This window comes from Heterodontus francisci, chromosome 10 (assembly GCF_036365525.1).
Source record: "Heterodontus francisci isolate sHetFra1 chromosome 10, sHetFra1.hap1, whole genome shotgun sequence".
In the NCBI taxonomy this organism is placed as follows: domain Eukaryota; kingdom Metazoa; phylum Chordata; class Chondrichthyes; order Heterodontiformes; family Heterodontidae; genus Heterodontus; species Heterodontus francisci.
The window spans coordinates 98214984-98233307 of NC_090380.1; the positions used below are offsets into that span (position 1 = coordinate 98214984).

At 40.0% G+C, this 18324-nt stretch overlaps 1 protein-coding gene across 6 annotated transcripts in view; it reads right to left on the reverse strand.

The window, feature by feature from the left end:
• itsn1 (intersectin 1 (SH3 domain protein)) overlaps positions 1 to 18324 on the reverse strand; it is a 237636-nt gene that overhangs the window by 53557 nt on the left and 165755 nt on the right. For 5 of the 6 annotated variants that reach the window (XM_068041138.1, XM_068041136.1, XM_068041133.1 and 2 more), the window contains 3 exons: positions 8947 to 9032; positions 5932 to 5985; positions 3270 to 3329 (listed from right to left, as the gene is read on the reverse strand). In XM_068041138.1, the coding sequence (XP_067897239.1) occupies positions 3270 to 3329; positions 5932 to 5985; positions 8947 to 9032 (200 nt within the window). The remainder of the gene's footprint in view (positions 1 to 3269; positions 3330 to 5931; positions 5986 to 8946; positions 9033 to 18324) is intronic. The other variant, XM_068041137.1, reaches the window with a different exon arrangement.

Here is an 18324-nt window from a genome sequence, read left to right on the forward strand (position 1 = left end):
TCTAATTGTTCTAACTTTCGACAAAGCTATACAGTTAAAAAGTAATTGCTAGTGCGCTGATTAGATCAAGATAAAATAGCATTTAGTTGCACTTGCACCAATTCTCAGGCATGTATACAAATTTCCTGCCATAGAAACTGTAGCCCATAATCATATCAAAACTAGGTATCACTAATAAGAACCAAAGGCAGCTCTTCCTAATTAATTTCTTTTATACACTGAAAAATTAAACATTTCTCAACTCTTGTTACCGAGTTTCAGCATCCACTGTTCCCAGGTCAAATGCAGCATAGCCAGATGTAGAGTAAAGCCTTCTTATATTACCCCAAAGAATGCACATTAGCTCCAGATTTAAAAGAGCAATCTGTATGACACCAGTGTTAGTTCATGCAGAAAAATCAGAAAGGAAAAAATTATTTAGCCTCTGAATGAGATTGCTAATTAGTGCCAAATTGTGTCAATTTCATTTTGGGCCTATTTCCGCCAGAAAGGGCTCAATTTATCAAACCTCATTTCAATCAGTGCACTTACAGCCAGGGGAGGGTGACTTCACCTTGTCAGACTAGGGTACCAAAAATGAAAGTACAATAGCTATTCTACTGTTCCAAATCCTTCAAGAATCTGTCCTTAACCCTGTTTGGATTTCCAGAAAAACAGTGCAGTTTGTCTACATGTAATACTTTCTGGTGTCTGTTCCTCAATCTTGGCATCAGATTCAGATTGGTTTTGACTTTGAGATAATAAGCAAACAATGAATATAGACACTATCGCTGCCCAAAATTCACATGACTGACCACAGGTATCGATTAATCATTCAGGACAAGAATCAGCATGTCATATTAGAACTTCATGCCCATTAGAACATAATACAATAACAATGAGCACACACTTGTGTTAGTGAAATATAACTAGGATGAGAATCAACACACATGAATTAAATTGCAATCTATTTGTGTTCATTTTCACTCCAGATTTAATATCCAAAACAGATTACTTCAAAGTTAGATCAAATGGCAGCACTTAATAATTGATTGGACAATTTTATAAGCAGGATTCAACATATATATGCACTGCAGATAGAAATTATTAGTGCAATGTGTATGGACTAAAATTAATACTGACTTAGATCACTATTTTAGCAAAATGACCATCGTGTGCATTCCAATATAACAAGCTAACAAGATTATTCTCCAAGACAAGGTAAGCTTTCAAACATCTTCACTTTGTAAGAGAAACAAGCACTTCCCTAATATCAATGCAGAAGTGAGTTCTGCCAGCTGCTAGCACTTTGCTAATGGTTCTATGTTACTAATTTCAGACGCTGAATGTGACTAGTTGTTTCACTCGTGTTCTTAGCTGTGCTTAGTGAAGAAAGGCAATACCATCTTAATTCATCAGGGGAGCTCTGCAGCTCAATTATATTACATTTTTCTAAGTTTTGTTTACTGAATTTTCTTCCCTATTTTTCAAGGAAGCTTTGGCAAACAGCTTACTTCTCTTGAAACTTTCTTTCAAAGATTTAAAACTGAATATTACTACAAATTCTACCATGACAACCTGGAACACCAAGAAGCTCAATAAGATTAATAAACCCCAGCAAACCTTTTTCTTCCCCCAGTCTTTAATGCATCACAAATACCCCACATGTCTGAAAAAATGCACACACTCCAAAACAGTCTACATTCGCCGAGAAAATCTGTTTGGCAAACATGTTTTTTTATATGAACCATGTCAGGAATTCTGTATGCAACCATCTAGTAACAGTTTCACAGTTCACAGAACAGTTAAAAACCTGAAGCTCCTACAAGATGCTCGCATCAACTCTGCTCATCACAGAATCAACATTTTCCATGTTTTGCATGTAACTGAGATTTTGGTAGTCAGATGAATCCTGAAAGTACAACCCAGCTTCTTGAAACTGTGATGGTTAAAATTAAAGCAGAGTTCTTTTGAACTGAGGGAAAAAATGGCATTATGGTATCTACAATTACTTTTCCATTTCAAGGGGAAATGTTTAAACAGAGATCCCCCTCCAATGTAAAGTTGCTCTCTATAATTAAAGGCTCATCTTTCTTTTGGTGTTGGGGGAATAGTGAAGTTTATGCTAAATCGAAGCAACTAAGGGCTGAAATTTCCTGGATCATAGTTGCATAGAAATCATGCCTGTTTGTGTCAAGTTTGCTGAAAGGAACTGCGGAGTGCATCTGTCTACACCCAATATAAAAACTGTTGTAAAACAAATGAATGCAGTACTGCTGATGGGGGAAATATATCAGGGTGGTGTCTTCTGTCATGGTGTCTCACTGTCAGAGCCTCTCATATCTGCTGCTCCTCTCTTCCATTGCTATACAGTATGCTCACTGGAAAGGTTTACTCTTATGAACACATGGGGGTGGAAAGGGTATCTGAAAACTTTAGGGTTTAGAGACTGACAACACTAAGTGCAGGTCTCAGTACAAAAAATGTAAAACTCTGAAGAAATTTTAAAAATCTGCAAGAATTTTTTAAATTACAAAGGACTCCCTATCAAACACCAGAAATCTCAATTACAATCTTAGAAATCTAAATCAGGTGCCTTTGGGCCTTGCTGCATCTACATTTTCAGTATAAATCATCCAGCGCAGTAAGTCATCCAGGACTCTTATGCAAGTGGCACAATGAGGAAATTTTAATATAAATCCAGTGTAAATCAGTAATGCTCAAATTTCCCTGGGGGGGTTAAAACTGCTCAATTCTGCTCTAACCATAGTTACTCCAAACCTTTCCAGGAAAGTCTGGGCCAAAATGATGCAACTTGCACAATTAATTTTCTCAATGTTATTTTAAAAAAAAATGACAATAGGTACTATGCATTGTAGACATTTAAAATCACCACAGTTAATTTCTTCAACAGCACATAAACTTCTAAAATTAAATGAGGCAGTTAAAGGCGAACGCATCATGGATCATTTGCTAATATATCTGAAAAGTCAATTCTAATAACTAGTTTCATTTGTTGACAAATGAGATTAGTTTGTTTTATATTTTAATTCTCAATCTAATATTTGTATTTGCCAAATTTGTTTCTTTTGTTTTATGAGCATCCCAATAATAGCTAAATATTAGTTTCAGCAAATGCACAGGGCAAACCACACAGCTAAACAAAATGTATTAGGACTGAACTAGTACCACAGCACTAAGAAAACACACACTGATGGTCGCAATGTTGCTAAGCATATTGCATTAAAATAGGCTTTGCCATCTGTGTTTAAGCATAAAATTCCAGTTACCTTCTCCACCAGAAGCAGCAAAGAGCGTCTCTGAAGGGCAAGGAACCCTCAAGTTGGAATCTGAATGAATGAGGACCATTATGGTTTGATTGTATTAAAAGGAGATACATGAAATATATTAAGTAGAACAGCTTTCCTAAGTATATATTGCTATCAGAGATGAGCCATATTTTAAACCAAATGCTTGTTTCCTGCCATCAACTAGTTAGCACTTGAGGTTTTGCTTTCCCTGAAGTGCTGAATGGATATGCTATTCTACAGGTCAAGTGCTCAACTGCACTACATCTGGTTTATTTGGAAGTGGGGGGGGAAATGATGGAGGGGTGAAAAACAAACCTGAAACAGAACAAATCTCAAAAACACATGGCATGATCTTCCAGAATAACTGTGGGTGTATGCTCAGATGTGTGGAACAACAAAGTACCCTGGGCTCAGGCATTTCTGCAATTGGCTTCAGCACTGTTGGTTTAGGAAGTAGAAAATCAGTCACTGTTCATGTTTCTGATCACTATCCAACAACTCCACCAGCTTGATAATCAGGTACAGGATTAGCTTGGCTGCAATGTCTGCTGTAGACCAACAGTCTGCCAACACTCACTGCCAAGACTCAAAAATCAATAAAGGCTACTTGGATAAGAAAACAATCTGGTGAAATTGTACTCCAGCAGGGAGACAACATGTTGAGGAGACAGGAGAAACTTGACAAATAAAAAAATTCTGCACTAAAGTTGGGGAGAAAAATGTGAAAAACAAATCGTTTATTTGAGTAGAAAGAAAATGGTCAATGCTGGAAATATCAGACCCTGAAGGTCCATGTGTAAAACATTAATCTGTCGGGCCAGCTGTGCACTTCCAACAATCTGTTTTCATTGACAATGTAAATCAGTTGAAAGGATTAAAATAAAATGGAGACAAAAACTTCAATTAACCAGATTTCAGTTAGTGTTTAGAGAAAAATCAAAAGCTGTTTCCTAACTCACGATTTCCACAGATTTATTTAATTTAAATTTACAAGCAAAGTTAGAATTCTATATCAAAAAGAAAGAATTTCCAAACACTCATCATCAGGACTTCCTTTGAAAAAGATAAAGATTAGTGAGTACGATTTTTTTTTTCCTAATGTTTATTCTTAAAACAGTGAGCACTGGGGGTCTATATGGTACCCTGGGTGACCTCTTGGAAAAAGACTCCCACCCCAGAGTGGATGCTCAATTAAGGGTCCCTATATGGTGACTTTGGATACTTCTGGGAAACTGCCATCCTCAGCACAGTTTCTTTTGAATGAACAACTGCATGTAAGGCCACAACATGATTCGTATATAAGGGGAAAAATTTTCCTTACGGGAGGAAGACCAGGCTGGTGTCATCAGTAAAGCAGTGGGACGTTCAGTTGGAAAGTTGGGGGTCTGATGCATGGAAAATGATAATTCTCAGTTGTTTCCAAACCAAGCTATTGAGAAATCCAGCCAGGTAATGTTTCTTGTTTTCGAGATGCAGAAAATACAAGCTCTCCCTTGGCTGGTAAGCTTTTTTTAAAAAATTCTCAGGATGTGAGCATTGCTGGAAAGGCTGTCATTTATTGCCCATTCTCAACAACCTAGTGGCTTGCTAAATCACTTTAGAGGTAAAAAGTCAACACATCTGTGTAGTCACAGAGGCCAGATTTTGAAAAGACAGCAAGTTACCTTCCCTAAAGGGCATGAATGAACCTGGTATTTTTATTACAACCAACCATCTTATGGTGGCTTTTACTGGTACTAGCTTTTTATTTCAGGTGATTTTTCTTAAATAACTTCAAATTCTCAAATTGCCATGATGGGAATTGAGGTTCGGTTTTCTGATTAGTCCAACAATATAGCCACTATGCTACTGTAACTGTATTTTGCCTTGAGCAATGGCTGTCTGAAGATTCTGAAGGCTCAGCTCTTGCCAACTTGTGCCTAAACGCTCTGAATTAATCAGGGAAACAGCATACACTCCATAACTTACAAAAATACATATTGTGAATTTCTCTAGCCTGGTTTGGAGACTTAGTTCCTGTAAGTGTCAGATGCTTTGATAAAACTACCCCCAACCCAGGATCAAATAATCTGCCAATACTAGTTTGTTTTCTCAGTTTATAGAGTGCCGTAGACAAGGTACCAGAAAGTTGCTAGTGTTCATGGAACCACAGTCCAACAAGAGCCATGATTTAGGAAAATTAAAATACACTTGTATCAGAGAATTGAATGGAGACTGAAAAGGATAGATGATTCATCAATTGTGCGTTATTTTAGCTCCCCCACACTGATGGATTAGATACAGTCTAAACCTGCACCCAAATAAGGTTAGCACTCATTGTTTAAAGAATTACTTATCAATAGAATACAAAAAAGGATGCTAATCTCAATTGTCAGATAAATTTAAATGCAGTCCTGATGAAGAGATTCCCTCCATAACCAAATATTATTTTCCAATAAATTTCCACATTTCTCATTTAAAATGCACAAAAATAGCAATAATTACATGTATTTTAAAAGGCATTCAAGTATACTTCCTCATTCATGCAAAGCAACACTTATCAATGCTTCTGAATTGAGAACATTTTATCAGAAAACAATTCCAAGTGGGCTACAAAAGCATGACTGGTTCATTACAAGCGTCAGTGAGATAATTACTGTACCTTTCCTTGGGAGAAAGGGAGGTCGAGGCGGAGGAGCCTCCTCCCTGCAAGGTTCTACAGCAGACATCAGAAAACAAAGAACAGTACAGCATGATAAAGTAAAGTGACAAGAGTCAAAGTGATGCACAGAAATGAGCAAAAATAGCAATGACAATGTAGCGATAGCGATACAATGTTATAGCTAACAATACAAAAAAAACCAAGAACAACAATGCAGTAACCTGATTGGAAACAAATCACAGTACACGCTGTATCTTGTGGTTTGATAAATGGTACAATTGTAGAATACTCCAGGCCACTAATTAACAGTTACCAAGAAAATCAAATTCCATTTTTATTACACGGGATTCTACAACGTATTTTTTAAAACCAGTTTTGGGATCACGTTCCGTGATTCTGCGATTAACAATGCAGGCCACTGGTTTTTTAAGTCAAACTAGATAGCACTTTTTCAGCTGGCACAAGCACAATGGGCAGACTGGCCTCCTGTGCTGTAAATTTTCTTTGTTTCTAATTTCACATGACATTGAATTCCAGAATTTCAAGAACCATACTTCATGCATTTTTCTTGGAAGTTGTAAATCAACATTTAAAATAGGATTTTGAATTATAATTTCTGACATTTTCAGAACATGTTGGACTATGATTCTGAGTACAGAATATGCATTATCACATGCACCTTGGTAGACAACCTGGCTGCCATAATCTGTTAATAAATCATAAGGCATATATCATTTTTTTGAGCAGTCAGGTGTCCCAAAACCCATGTTTAAGAATGTGTAATCCAAGTGACTGAGAAATCCACACAAGTGGAATTTGCTTCCTCGACATGGAGAGCACACTCTTTTCTGATTGGGACACACCCCATTTACCCAGAAAGCACAGGCTGGCAAGAGCCAAAGCATGCAGCTTTACCATCTAAGAATTGCATAGCTTTTTATGACAAGTTTCCTGTTACTTTTCCAGCCAGGACCACCACTTAAACATTGGTTAAATGGATTATTTGCAACCAGTTGAATCTCCCGATGACAAGTCTACACTTCAGGTCCTATTAATGCTGGCTTGTCAATTATCAACAGTGCCCTGCAATACTGTTCACCTCTTGGGTTCTGTACAGTGTGGTGGAATCAGAGCAGTGTCTGAGTTGAACATAATGAGAAAGTCTCATAGGTTGCTTTAAAACAAAAGCTGGGCAATGCAAGCTGGGACAAAGTGGTGCATGGTGGAAAATTCACTAAAACAATGATTAAAAATAGCGCTGGGACATCTGACTGGCAACCGGACTGAAACAAATGGAGGGCAGAATTTGAAAAAAAAAATATGATACCACAGCTATTGCAGAGGCAGGAGTGGCAGAATCCAAGGAATAAAAGCTAAACATTCTTATATATTTATACATAATATTCAACTATAAAATAGATCAAAGGACTATTAAACTTAAGAATTAATACACAAGAGTTAAGTGAAAAAGTAAGCTTTAAATAAGTAAATAGACTCATTAGGTTAAACATTCTACAATAACTAGAAGTATGAAAACAAATCAGATTAAACCCAGCTGATGATTACAGGTGATGAATTAAATAAATAACTGATGTACAATAAATGAATGTAGAGCAGATAATGCCAGCACTGGCACTATTTTGGGACTACAAAAAGTTGGAATTTGTGGACAGTGCTCTTATTTCAAAGCCACTTAATTCAAAATTATTTAAAGGTACTTGATTACCACTTCACAGGTTACATAATTTGAATTATTTGGGGTATGTGAATTTTTTACTGCAAAATATGATTTTGAATTATCAGGAGTGGACCATACACTAAGTTAGGTTAGCTTGGGAAGAAGGGAACAAAATTGAGACAAATGAAAAATAAACGTTGAAAATAGGAGCTGGAAAATAAGTCTGTACTAAGCCGAACATTTGAAATGTTTCTTAGATACCACCCATTCCACAGTGAAGGCCAATTTAAAAAATGCCACATGAATACAATTTAATTTCCAAGTTGTATCCTTTGGTACCAAACTGGGATTAATCTACTTTCCACAAAATGGCACTGTTTTAGACAAGGATTTTTAAGTTATTACAATGTTAAGTAACATTGTAACACAATGGTGATAAACTTTTGGGTGGTTTATAGATTATGGGATGGGCAATAAATGCTGTCCTAGCCAGCGACGCTCACATTCCATGAACGAATTAAAGATTGAGGGAAAGCAATGACCCTGGTGCCAGTTCCTAACAAAAGCAGTATTGTTACTAGTCCACTCAACTGACTAATTTTCACATTAGCAGCACTTCAGCTTTTAAGTAGATGCTTTTTCAAACCCCAAACCACGAGTTGAATTTGCACTGCTGACAACCTACATTGTCGACTGGAACACATTAATGAAGAAATACAAATTCTTAATTCATACAGCTAATGAAAGTCACTCAAATGGAAACGGTTTTTAAAATAAGTCTTTGTCTTGTTTATGCTGGCAGGAGAGTTAACTACCTGTAATGTACAGTATAATAGTTTTGTATTTTATAATGGAAACACCTATTTGACAAATATGGGGAAATAATAATTGGTATCTGCATGCTTATGTTTTACGTCATAAATTGATGGGTCTCCTGACAATGAATTTAAGATTTTGCTCTGTTGCACCTTACAAAGCTGCTTTGAAACGAATTGCATTTTAATACTGGTTTAGTATTGGTATTTGAATGTACTGTAAATTGCGAGATTATATAATGAGATTTTTATTTCTAGTAAAACCTCTCACATTTGTGGTAAAAAATTACTAAAACAGCAACTCATTTAAAATTTGTATTTAATGCAAAAACTTAAATGAAATTGAGAATTGCAAAATTAAAAATTCAGAAATGGCAAGCACTGTGTTGCAGTGCCACCTACTTTAATCTTGTGCATTAAATCTATCACCACCTGGTGGCTGCAAACTCCAACTGGAGTTAAAGTATACCATTCAGACTTCTCTCTCCTTGATGCATAGAAGTTCAGCAGTTGTGCACTTACCATCTCCCTGTGCTGCAGTCACCTTTGAGGATGGGGTGGTCATTCTCTTCAGGCTGGGTGGGCTTTCGGAAGAAGTAGAATCCACACTTCAAAAAGGTCAAAACGTAAGGTTATGTTGCATGTATGTTCTCTCAAGCCTGAATTATATTATTTGTTTTACAGTGCTCGAAAGCTGCAATGCCCTGGAATTATTATAATTTATTCAAAAACTAAAACTTCCAATGTAAACCAAACCTCCTTTACTGTGTTTAATCACCTGTAATCAAGTAATTCAGCTACTGCTTTGCAATTTAAGGAACAGAGTGAAGGTGACTCAGAGCATAAGCTCATTTTTGCCTTCAGGACCAGCAAAATAAAACTGATAACTGATGTCTTTTAAAATTTTAAAGTTGTAATTAAAAGCACCAGTTTCTGAAAAATGCCTCAAAATGGTTGCTTTGATTAAAAATCATCAAAGGCATCCAGATTATCTAAATTTTTTATTTGTATTATATATACCTCTTTTCAAAGATACTCTTCTCCTACATGGCCCCTCCAATTTGTGTCTTGCTCCTCATTTAGATGTCTGTACCGCATACTGACCTGAGATTGACAATCAGATCAGCTATGATCTTATTAAATGGCTGAGCAAGCTCAAGGGGCCGAGTGGCCTACTCCTGCTCCTAATTTGTAAGTTTCTATGTATGTATGTTCGTATCTGTCCCCAAGCTTCTGCTATCAAAACCATATGTAATCCTGAGAGTTTCCCTCCCTGCAGAAAAGTGCCAAACCTTTATTCAGCACCTGTTCTTAACCAAGGTCAGTTGGCGGCTGTTTGCAGAGATTACAGTCACAAACTCACATCCTACCATGGCAACAGACACCCAAGGCTTCAAAACAAATCAGTGTTTATAAAATTCAATTTGTTTTTAACGAGTCATCGCTTATCCATATACCAAATATATTGTTGCACTTGCAGCCTCGATCAAAAACTTTACTTCCTTCCAGCAGTAAGATGAATCCCAAATTATGCCAAATCTGTTCCTTGTGTTGTTTTGAACAGATTGCCTTTAAATACACAATCCAGTTGTGAACACAACTGGATGCTAACTGCAAAATAAGTTGCCTGAAAAGTGCTTTTAGAATTTGAAAGTGCTTTGAAATGTTATGCTTACTTTCAACTGTGCCAACTATGTCAATTTGCTGTTTTTCACAATATTCCTGGCAGTCCTTATCTTTGGCAAGTATGGCCTTTTGGCTGCAAGTGTGGGGGCAATTTGTTTATAAACAAGCCCACATTCTGAAGACGATACAATCTAGCAGTATTTACTCTAAGTTCCGCCCATGCACTTAATCCAAATACAATCTGAAAGAGTGCTTTAATGTTTTTTTTAAACAATTCAAAACAAAATGTTAATAAATAGCCATTACCTATTCAAATGCTGAATTCCATGACAGAGTGCCAAGTCAGAGTGGTGCATGGAGCAAAGATCCTAAACACATGTGCTGTGTTTGTCTTGTATACAGCATACACGCTCAAAGATCTGGGTGAAGTCAAATCGGGTTTCTCACTGACTAATAATTGCTTTAAATAAAATTGTCACTGGCCTATAATAAACTCAGTTTTTCTGTAATATACTGCTGAATTTGCACTCTAAGCTGTATTTCAGTTTCACACGTTCCAGTTGCCTTCCAAAGTGTCACACAAGTGGCTACTCTTCTTGTGAGCTTAGATAGGCGAGTGTTAACAGGCGAGCTAACAAAAGCAAAGCACAACAAATAAAGACAGACCATTTTCACCACAAACCCACGTCTTCCACAGACTGTATACAAGCAATGTCATCATGGACTTCACCCTATTTAATCTCCTGAAAGGCTTTGCACAAATGCAAACAAATATCCATCTTTTACAGTCATAGAGCACAGAAACAGGCCCTTCAGCCCATCGTGTCTGTGCCGGCCATCAAGCACCTACCTATTCTAATCCCATTTTCCAGCACTTGGCCTGTAGCCTTGTATGCTATGGTGTTTCAAGTGCTCATCTAAATACTTCTTAAATGTTGTGATGGTTCCTGCCTCTACCACCTCTTCAGGCAGTGCGTTCCAGATTCCAACCACCAATCCCCTCTAAACCTCCTGCCCCTTACCTTAAATCTACGTCGCCTGGTTATTGACCCCTCCGCTAAGGGAGAAAGTTTCTTCCTACCTAATCTATCAATGCCCCTCAATTTTCTATACCTCAATCAGGTCTCCCCTCAGCCTTCTCTGCTCCAAGGAAAACAACCCTCGCCTTTTCAGTCTCTCTTCATAGCTGAAACGCTCCAGCCCAGGCAACATCCTGGTGAATCTCCTCTGCACCCTCCCCAGTGCAATCACATCCTTCCTATAGTGTGGTGCCCAGAACTGTACACTGTACTCCAGCTGGGGCCTAACTAGCATTTCATACAGCCCATCATAACCTCCCTGCTCTCATATTCTATGCCTCGGCTAATAAAGGCAAGTATCCCATATGCCTTCCTAACCACCTTATCTACCTGTGCTGCTGCCTTCAGTGATCCATGGATAAGTACACCAAGGTCCCTCTGACCTTCTGTATTCCCTAAGGTCCTACCATCCATTGTATATTCCCTTGCCTTGTTAGTCCTCCCAAAATGCATCACCTCACATTTCTCAGGATTAAATTTCATTTGCCATTGCTCAGCTCATCCTACCAGCCCATCTATATCGTCCTGTAATCTAAGGCTTTCCTCCTCACAATTTACCACACCAATTTTCGTGTCATCCGTGAACTTACTGATCATACCTCCTATATTCACATCTAAAACATTAATGTACAGTACAAACAGCAAGGGTCCTAGCACCCATCCTAGTGGTACACCACTGGTCACAGGATTCCACTTGCAAAAACAACCCTCGACTATCACCTTCTGCCTCCTGCCACAGCGCCAATTTTGGATCCAAATTGCCCTGGATCCCATGGGCTCTTACCTTCTTAACCAATCTCCTATGCGGACCCCATCAATAAAATATTTCATCTTAAACAAACCATCTCTACCTGTGGGGCGGCACAGTGGCGCAGTGGTTAGCACCGCAGCCTCACAGCTCCAGGGACCCGGGTTCGATTCTGGGTACTGCCTGTGTGGACTTTGCAAGTTCTCCCTGTGTCTGCGTGGGTTTTCTCCGGGTGCTCCGGTTTCCTCCCACAAGCCAAAAGACTTGCAGGTTGGTAGGTAAATTGGCCATTATAAATTGTCACTAGTATAGGTAGGTGGTAGGGAAATATAAGGACAGGTGGGGATGTTTGGTAGGAATATGGGATTAGTGTAGGATTAGTATAAAAATGGGTGGTTGATGGTCAGCACAGACTCGGTGGGCCGAAGGGCCTGTTTCAGTGCTGTATCTCTAATCTAATCTAATTAAATGTTAATACTGTCCTCCCTGTAAAGTGAGGTGTGAGATTGTCTTGGTGGGACTTTCTTTTGGGCCTCCTTATCTCGAGAGACAATGGATACGCGCCTGGAGGTGGTCAGTGGTTTGTGAAGCAGCGCCTGGAGTGGCTATAAAGGCCAATTCTGGAGTGACAGGCTCTTCCACAGGTGCTGCAGAGAAATTTGTTTGTTGGGGCTGTTGCACAGTTGGCTCTCCCCTTGCGCCTCTGTCTTTTTTCCTGCCAACTACTAAGTCTCTTCGACTCGCCACAATTTAGCCCTGTCTTTATGGCTGCCCGCCAGCTCTGGCGAATGCTGGCAACTGACTCCCACGACTTGTGATCAATGTCACACGATTTCATGTCGCGTTTGCAGACGTCTTTATAACGGAGACATGGACGGCCGGTGGGTCTGATACCAGTGGCGAGCTCGCTGTACAATGTGTCTTTGGGGATCCTGCCATCTTCCATGCGGCTCACATGGCCAAGCCATCTCAAGCGCCGCTGACTCAGTAGTGTGTATAAGCTGGGGATGTTGGCCGCTTCAAGGACTTCTGTGTTGGAGATATAGTCCTGCCACCTGATGCCAAGTATTCTCCGAAGGCAGCGAAGATGGAATGAATTGAGACGTCGCTCTTGGCTGGCATACGTTGTCCAGGCCTCGCTGCCGTAGAGCAAGGTACTGAGGACACAGGCCTGATACACTCGGACTTTTGTGTTCCGTGTAGGAATATGGGATTAGTGTAGGATTAGTATAAAAATGGGTGGTTGATGGTCAGCACAGACTCGGTGGGCCGAAGGGCCTGTTTCAGTGCTGTATCTCTAATCTAATCTAATTAAATGTTAATACTGTCCTCCCTGTAAAGTGAGGTGTGAGATTGTCTTGGTGGGACTGTACTTTGCCAAAACCCATAAATTACTATTGTGAAAAACAGTACATTCTATTTTGCTTAAAATTCAGCTGACTATTGTTTAATTGATGCAGAGTTTTGTGAATGTTTATTTCCTTACATCTGTTACTTAGCTTGACATTAGAAAATTTTATATTACAAAGACTTTCTATGCCATTTACAACAGACACAGCTTTTCAATTGATGACCCCTCTGCTTCATATTGCAGAGACAGATTTGTGACAAACAAATTTCAACTTAAAAGTCTCAGACATGGAACTTGAGGTCTTCTGAAAATCCAAGTAATTTTTATCAACGAGATGGCCTGCATCCACCAATTTTTTAACCCCCTCAAAGAATTCCAGCAAATTAGTGAGATAAGACATATTGCTTCTAAATCCATTCTGACCACCGCTTATGTGCTCTTTACTGGTTCATTGAGAGCTCCTTGTGTAATGCTTTTCACATTTGTTTAGGCCAAGTGGCCAACACTTTCCAGGTTGATGTTACATTCTTGATTTGAATACTGGGGCAGCGTGTGATAGATTCCAGTCCCCGGTACAGCTCCAGTGCTAATGACAATAGTGACAAAATGGCTGAACTCCCTTCACAACAGAGTTCAAACCTGCATTAAAACTATGTCCACAAATGCACTTAACCAGCAAGAATTGAGATCAGGTAGTGGAAACTTAGATGATGCATTTGGGGAGGTCAGACAAGGCAAAGAAATACACAATATGGAGAGGAAATGATCGACCTTGGAGTGAAGATCCCTGAAGGTAGTAGGGCAGGTAGTTAAGAAGGCAGATGGAATCCTTTCCTTTATTAACCGAGGTATAGAGTACAAGAGAAGGGAGGTTATGCTGGAACTGGATAAATCATTGGTTAGGCCACGACTTGAGTACTGTGTGCAGTTCTGATCACCTCATTAAGGAAATTGCAATTGTAATTGCACTAGAGAATGTACAGAGGCGATTTACGAGGATTTTGCCAAGACTGGAAAATTGCAGCTATGAGGAAAGATTGGATAGGCTGGGGTTGTCCTCCTTGGAGCAGAGAAGGCTGAGGGGAGATCTGATTGAAATGTACAAAATTGTGAGGGACCTGGATAAGTGGATGGAAGGGCCTATTTATCTTAGCAGAGGGGTCAGCGACTAGGGGTCATAGATTTAGTGATTGGTTGAAAGATTAGAGGGGAGATAAGAACTTTTTTCACCCACAGGGTGTGGGGGGGCGGGGGAAGAGAGAGGGTCTGGAACTCACTGCCTGAAAGGATAGGAAAGGCAGAAAATCAACTCATTTAAAAGGTGTCCAGTAATGCACCTTAAGTGCCGTAACCTGCAGGACTACGGGCCATATGCTGGAAGGTGGGATTGGGCTGGGTGGCTTGTTTCTCGGCCAGTGCAGCTCGTTTGTTGGGCAGCGCAGACATGATGGGCCAACTGGCCTCCTTCTGTGCTGTAAACTTACTATGATTCTATTCTATGAAATCCTTTTTAAAAATTAGTCTGGGAATACTGAAGCCAATTACAGTTTTTTGCCCTAATACTACCTCAACTAATTTAATATAGGTCATTGATTAAGCCAAGGACCTCTCTGGCTGAGTACACCATGCCATACCTTTACACATTGGATCACTAAGGGAAATAAAAACCAGATGCTTCTTCCACACTGAATAGCAGTCAGTTGTCCAGAAATTTACAAAGGTATAGGATATCAAACCGTACTATATAATTAATAGTCAAGATGAGTTATTAAGCGATGATTTGTAAGGATTTGAAAAAATGCAAAACTTATTGCATATTGCAAATGTGCATTAAAAATCCACTGCAGTGGGGAGGTTGAAGAGTTTACACTCTTCAAAAGACAATTTGTATTTTTTTTAAACTCACGTGTCGGGTTTTCAACTTAAAAATAGCCATAAATATTCAAGCTTCAATGTGACGATGGCAGACTGTTAGGACATGGATTAGTGCGGCTGCAATGCTCTACATGGCAAGTTCCCCAATCTCAACTATGGTGTCATGGATGCAAAGGCTCCACAGGAAGGATAGAGATCAATCAGGGCATGAACTGTCCATCAGTCAATGTTCAACTCTTCAGCAAATCAGGCCTGGAAGTGGGTCCCAAGGAAAGGCACAGGACACAAACAGGAAAGAAAAACTATAATCCATTCTCACCCCCACCTCCAAAAAGAACAGAAAAAAAAGTCTATCTTTTAAACATGCAAACACACATCAAGCCATATCACCATCAGTATATTATTCATCAAGCAATGATTGTGTTCATATGCATCCAGAAGTGAGCACATATTTAAAGCACGCAATATTGAAAAAGCACAAATTGATGAACATCTAAAAGTGAGTAATAGGCTAATACGTAAAGTGTGGATCACTGGAGCTGATTGAGTCACACCTGGAATATTAACCTACCTTTCCTGTTCAGAAGCTGATCGATTTAGCATTTTAAGTGTTACTCATCTATATCCAATGTGTTAACTTATCTTGCTGGTTCAGATGCCAAACAACTTATTTTCTGCTTTTCAGATTTCCAGCATTCACTTTTTAAAACTCAAAATTAATCACAAGGTCAAAACCATACATAATCCTCAGACCAAAAAATGACAATGTGACCCAATTATATTGTAGATAACTGAAGAAAACTAGGGAAGGCCAAAATGTTCTACACAGCATAATATTCATACCACCTGGTAGGAACATAGGAGCAGGAGGAGGTCATTCAGCCCATCGAGTCTGTTCCACAATTCAATTAGATCATGGCTGAACATCTACTTCAATGCCACTTTCCCGTGCTATCCCCATATCCCTTGATGTCATTAATATCCAGAAATCTTTCTGTCTTGAACATGCTCCATGACTGAACTTCCACAGCCCGCCTGGGTAGAGAATTCCAAAGATTCACCACCCTCCGTGAAGAAATTCCTCTCATCTCAGTCTGAAATGGCCTGTCCTTTATTCTGAGACAATGTCCCCTAGTTCTAGACCCACCAACTAGGGGTAAACATCGGCAGCAATTTTACACCCCCACTAGGAGCAGGAAAGCGGGAAGGGGGGTGTGGTGGTGGTGTTTAAAATGGAGCGGGAGGCTCGGGGAGCCCTTCCAACCTGCTCCAGCCTCTGCTGCCACTTTAGGCAGGACGGCAGCGGCGAAAAACGGCCTGCCCATCCCAGGCCAATCAAGGCCCTTAAGGACATCCACAGGGATTTTACCTGTGGCTGGTCGGGTGGTCCAGGTCAGAGAGAAGCCACCTGACAAAAGCAGGCAGCTCTCTGACAGCCTGGAGAGGGGCCCTCATGATCAGGCACCCTGTGCCAATGGAGGTCTGTCCCCGCTGCCCCAACTACACCCGTCCCCCCAATCGAGTACCTCTGCCTGACTGATCACCCCCGGCGAGGCACCAAAAACTTACCTTCATTCTCCGGACTCCCAAACATTCTTTCTGATGGCTGGGTTGCAGTCTCAGCAATGACCACCGCTCCCAGTGGCGCTGTTAGGACTAAGAGCTGCCGGCCCACTGATTGGCCGGCAGCCCCATTAGGTTGGACTTCCTGCCTCAAGCGGGTGGAAGTCGCACCTCAGACCAATTAAAGGCCGGGGAACCACAAAATGTGGATCGGATCCCCAGGCCAGACAGAGGCGGGTTCGCCACCAACCTTTCAGTTGGTGGACTGCTCCCATCCGCCAAGGGAAAAATCCTGTCCATCCTATCCACATCCACCCGTAAGAATTTTCTTAGTTAGAATGAGATCACCTCTCATTCTTCGAAACTCCAGAGAATACAGGCCCAGTTTCCTCAATCTCTCCTCCTAAGGCAATTCCACCATCCTAGGGATTAGTTTGGTGAACCTCTGCTGCACTCCCTCTATGGCAAGTATATCCTTCCCTTAGTTAAGGAGACCAAAACTGTATATAATATTCCAGGCACAGTCTCACCAAGGCTCTATAGAATTGCAGCAAGACATTTTTACTCTTGTACTCAAAACCCCTTGCGATGAAGGCCAACATACAATTTGCCTTCTTAATTGCTTGCTGCACCTGTGTGCTAGCTTTTAGTGACTCATGAACAAGGACACCCAGGTCCCTTTGTACATCAACACTCCCCAACCTCTCACAATCTAAGAAATACTCTGCACATTATATTCCATCTGCCATGTTCTTGCCTACTCCACGAAGTCCAGGTCCCCTTGAAAACTCCTTGCATCCTCTTCACAATTCACATTCCCACCTAGTTTTGTGTAATCAGCAAATTTGGAAATATTACATTTGGTTCCCATATCCAAATCATTGATATAGATTGTGAACAGCTGGGGCCCAAACACTGATCTTTGTGGTACCCCACTAGTAACAGCCTGCCATCCTGAGAATGACCTGTTTATTCCTACTCTATTTTTTGTCTGTTAACCAATTCTCAGTCCATAGCAGTATGTTACTACCAATCCCATGTACTCTCATTTTTGTTTTACTAATCTCCTGTGTGGGACCTTATCAAAAGCCTTCTGAATATCCAAATACACCACATCAACTGGTTATCCTTTATCTATGCTAGAAGTAACATCCTCAAAAAAACCCCCAACAGGTTTGTCAAAAATGATTTTCCTTGCATAAATCCATGTTGACGCTGCGCAATCATATTTTCTAAGTGTCTAGATATAACATCCTTTATAATAGATTCTAACATTTTCCTTACTACGGACATCAAACCAACAGGTCTGTTACTACACGTTTTCTCTCTCGCTCCCTTCTTAAATAGCGGGGTTACATTTGCTACTTTCCGGTCTGCAGGAACTTTTCCAGAATCTATAGAATTTTCAAAGATGACCATCAGTGCGTCCACTATCTCTATAGCCACCTCCTTCGATGCCCTGGGATGTAGCTCATGCGCCCCAGGGGACTGATCAACCTTCAGTCCAGTTAATTTTTTTTTTTTTTTTTTTGAGTACTCCCTCTTTATTAAATACTAATTTCTTTCAGTTCCTCATTTTCACAACTCCCTTAAGTCCCCTACTATTTCTGGGAGATTTTCTGTATCTTCCTCCGTGAAGACAAACAAAGTAGTTGTTC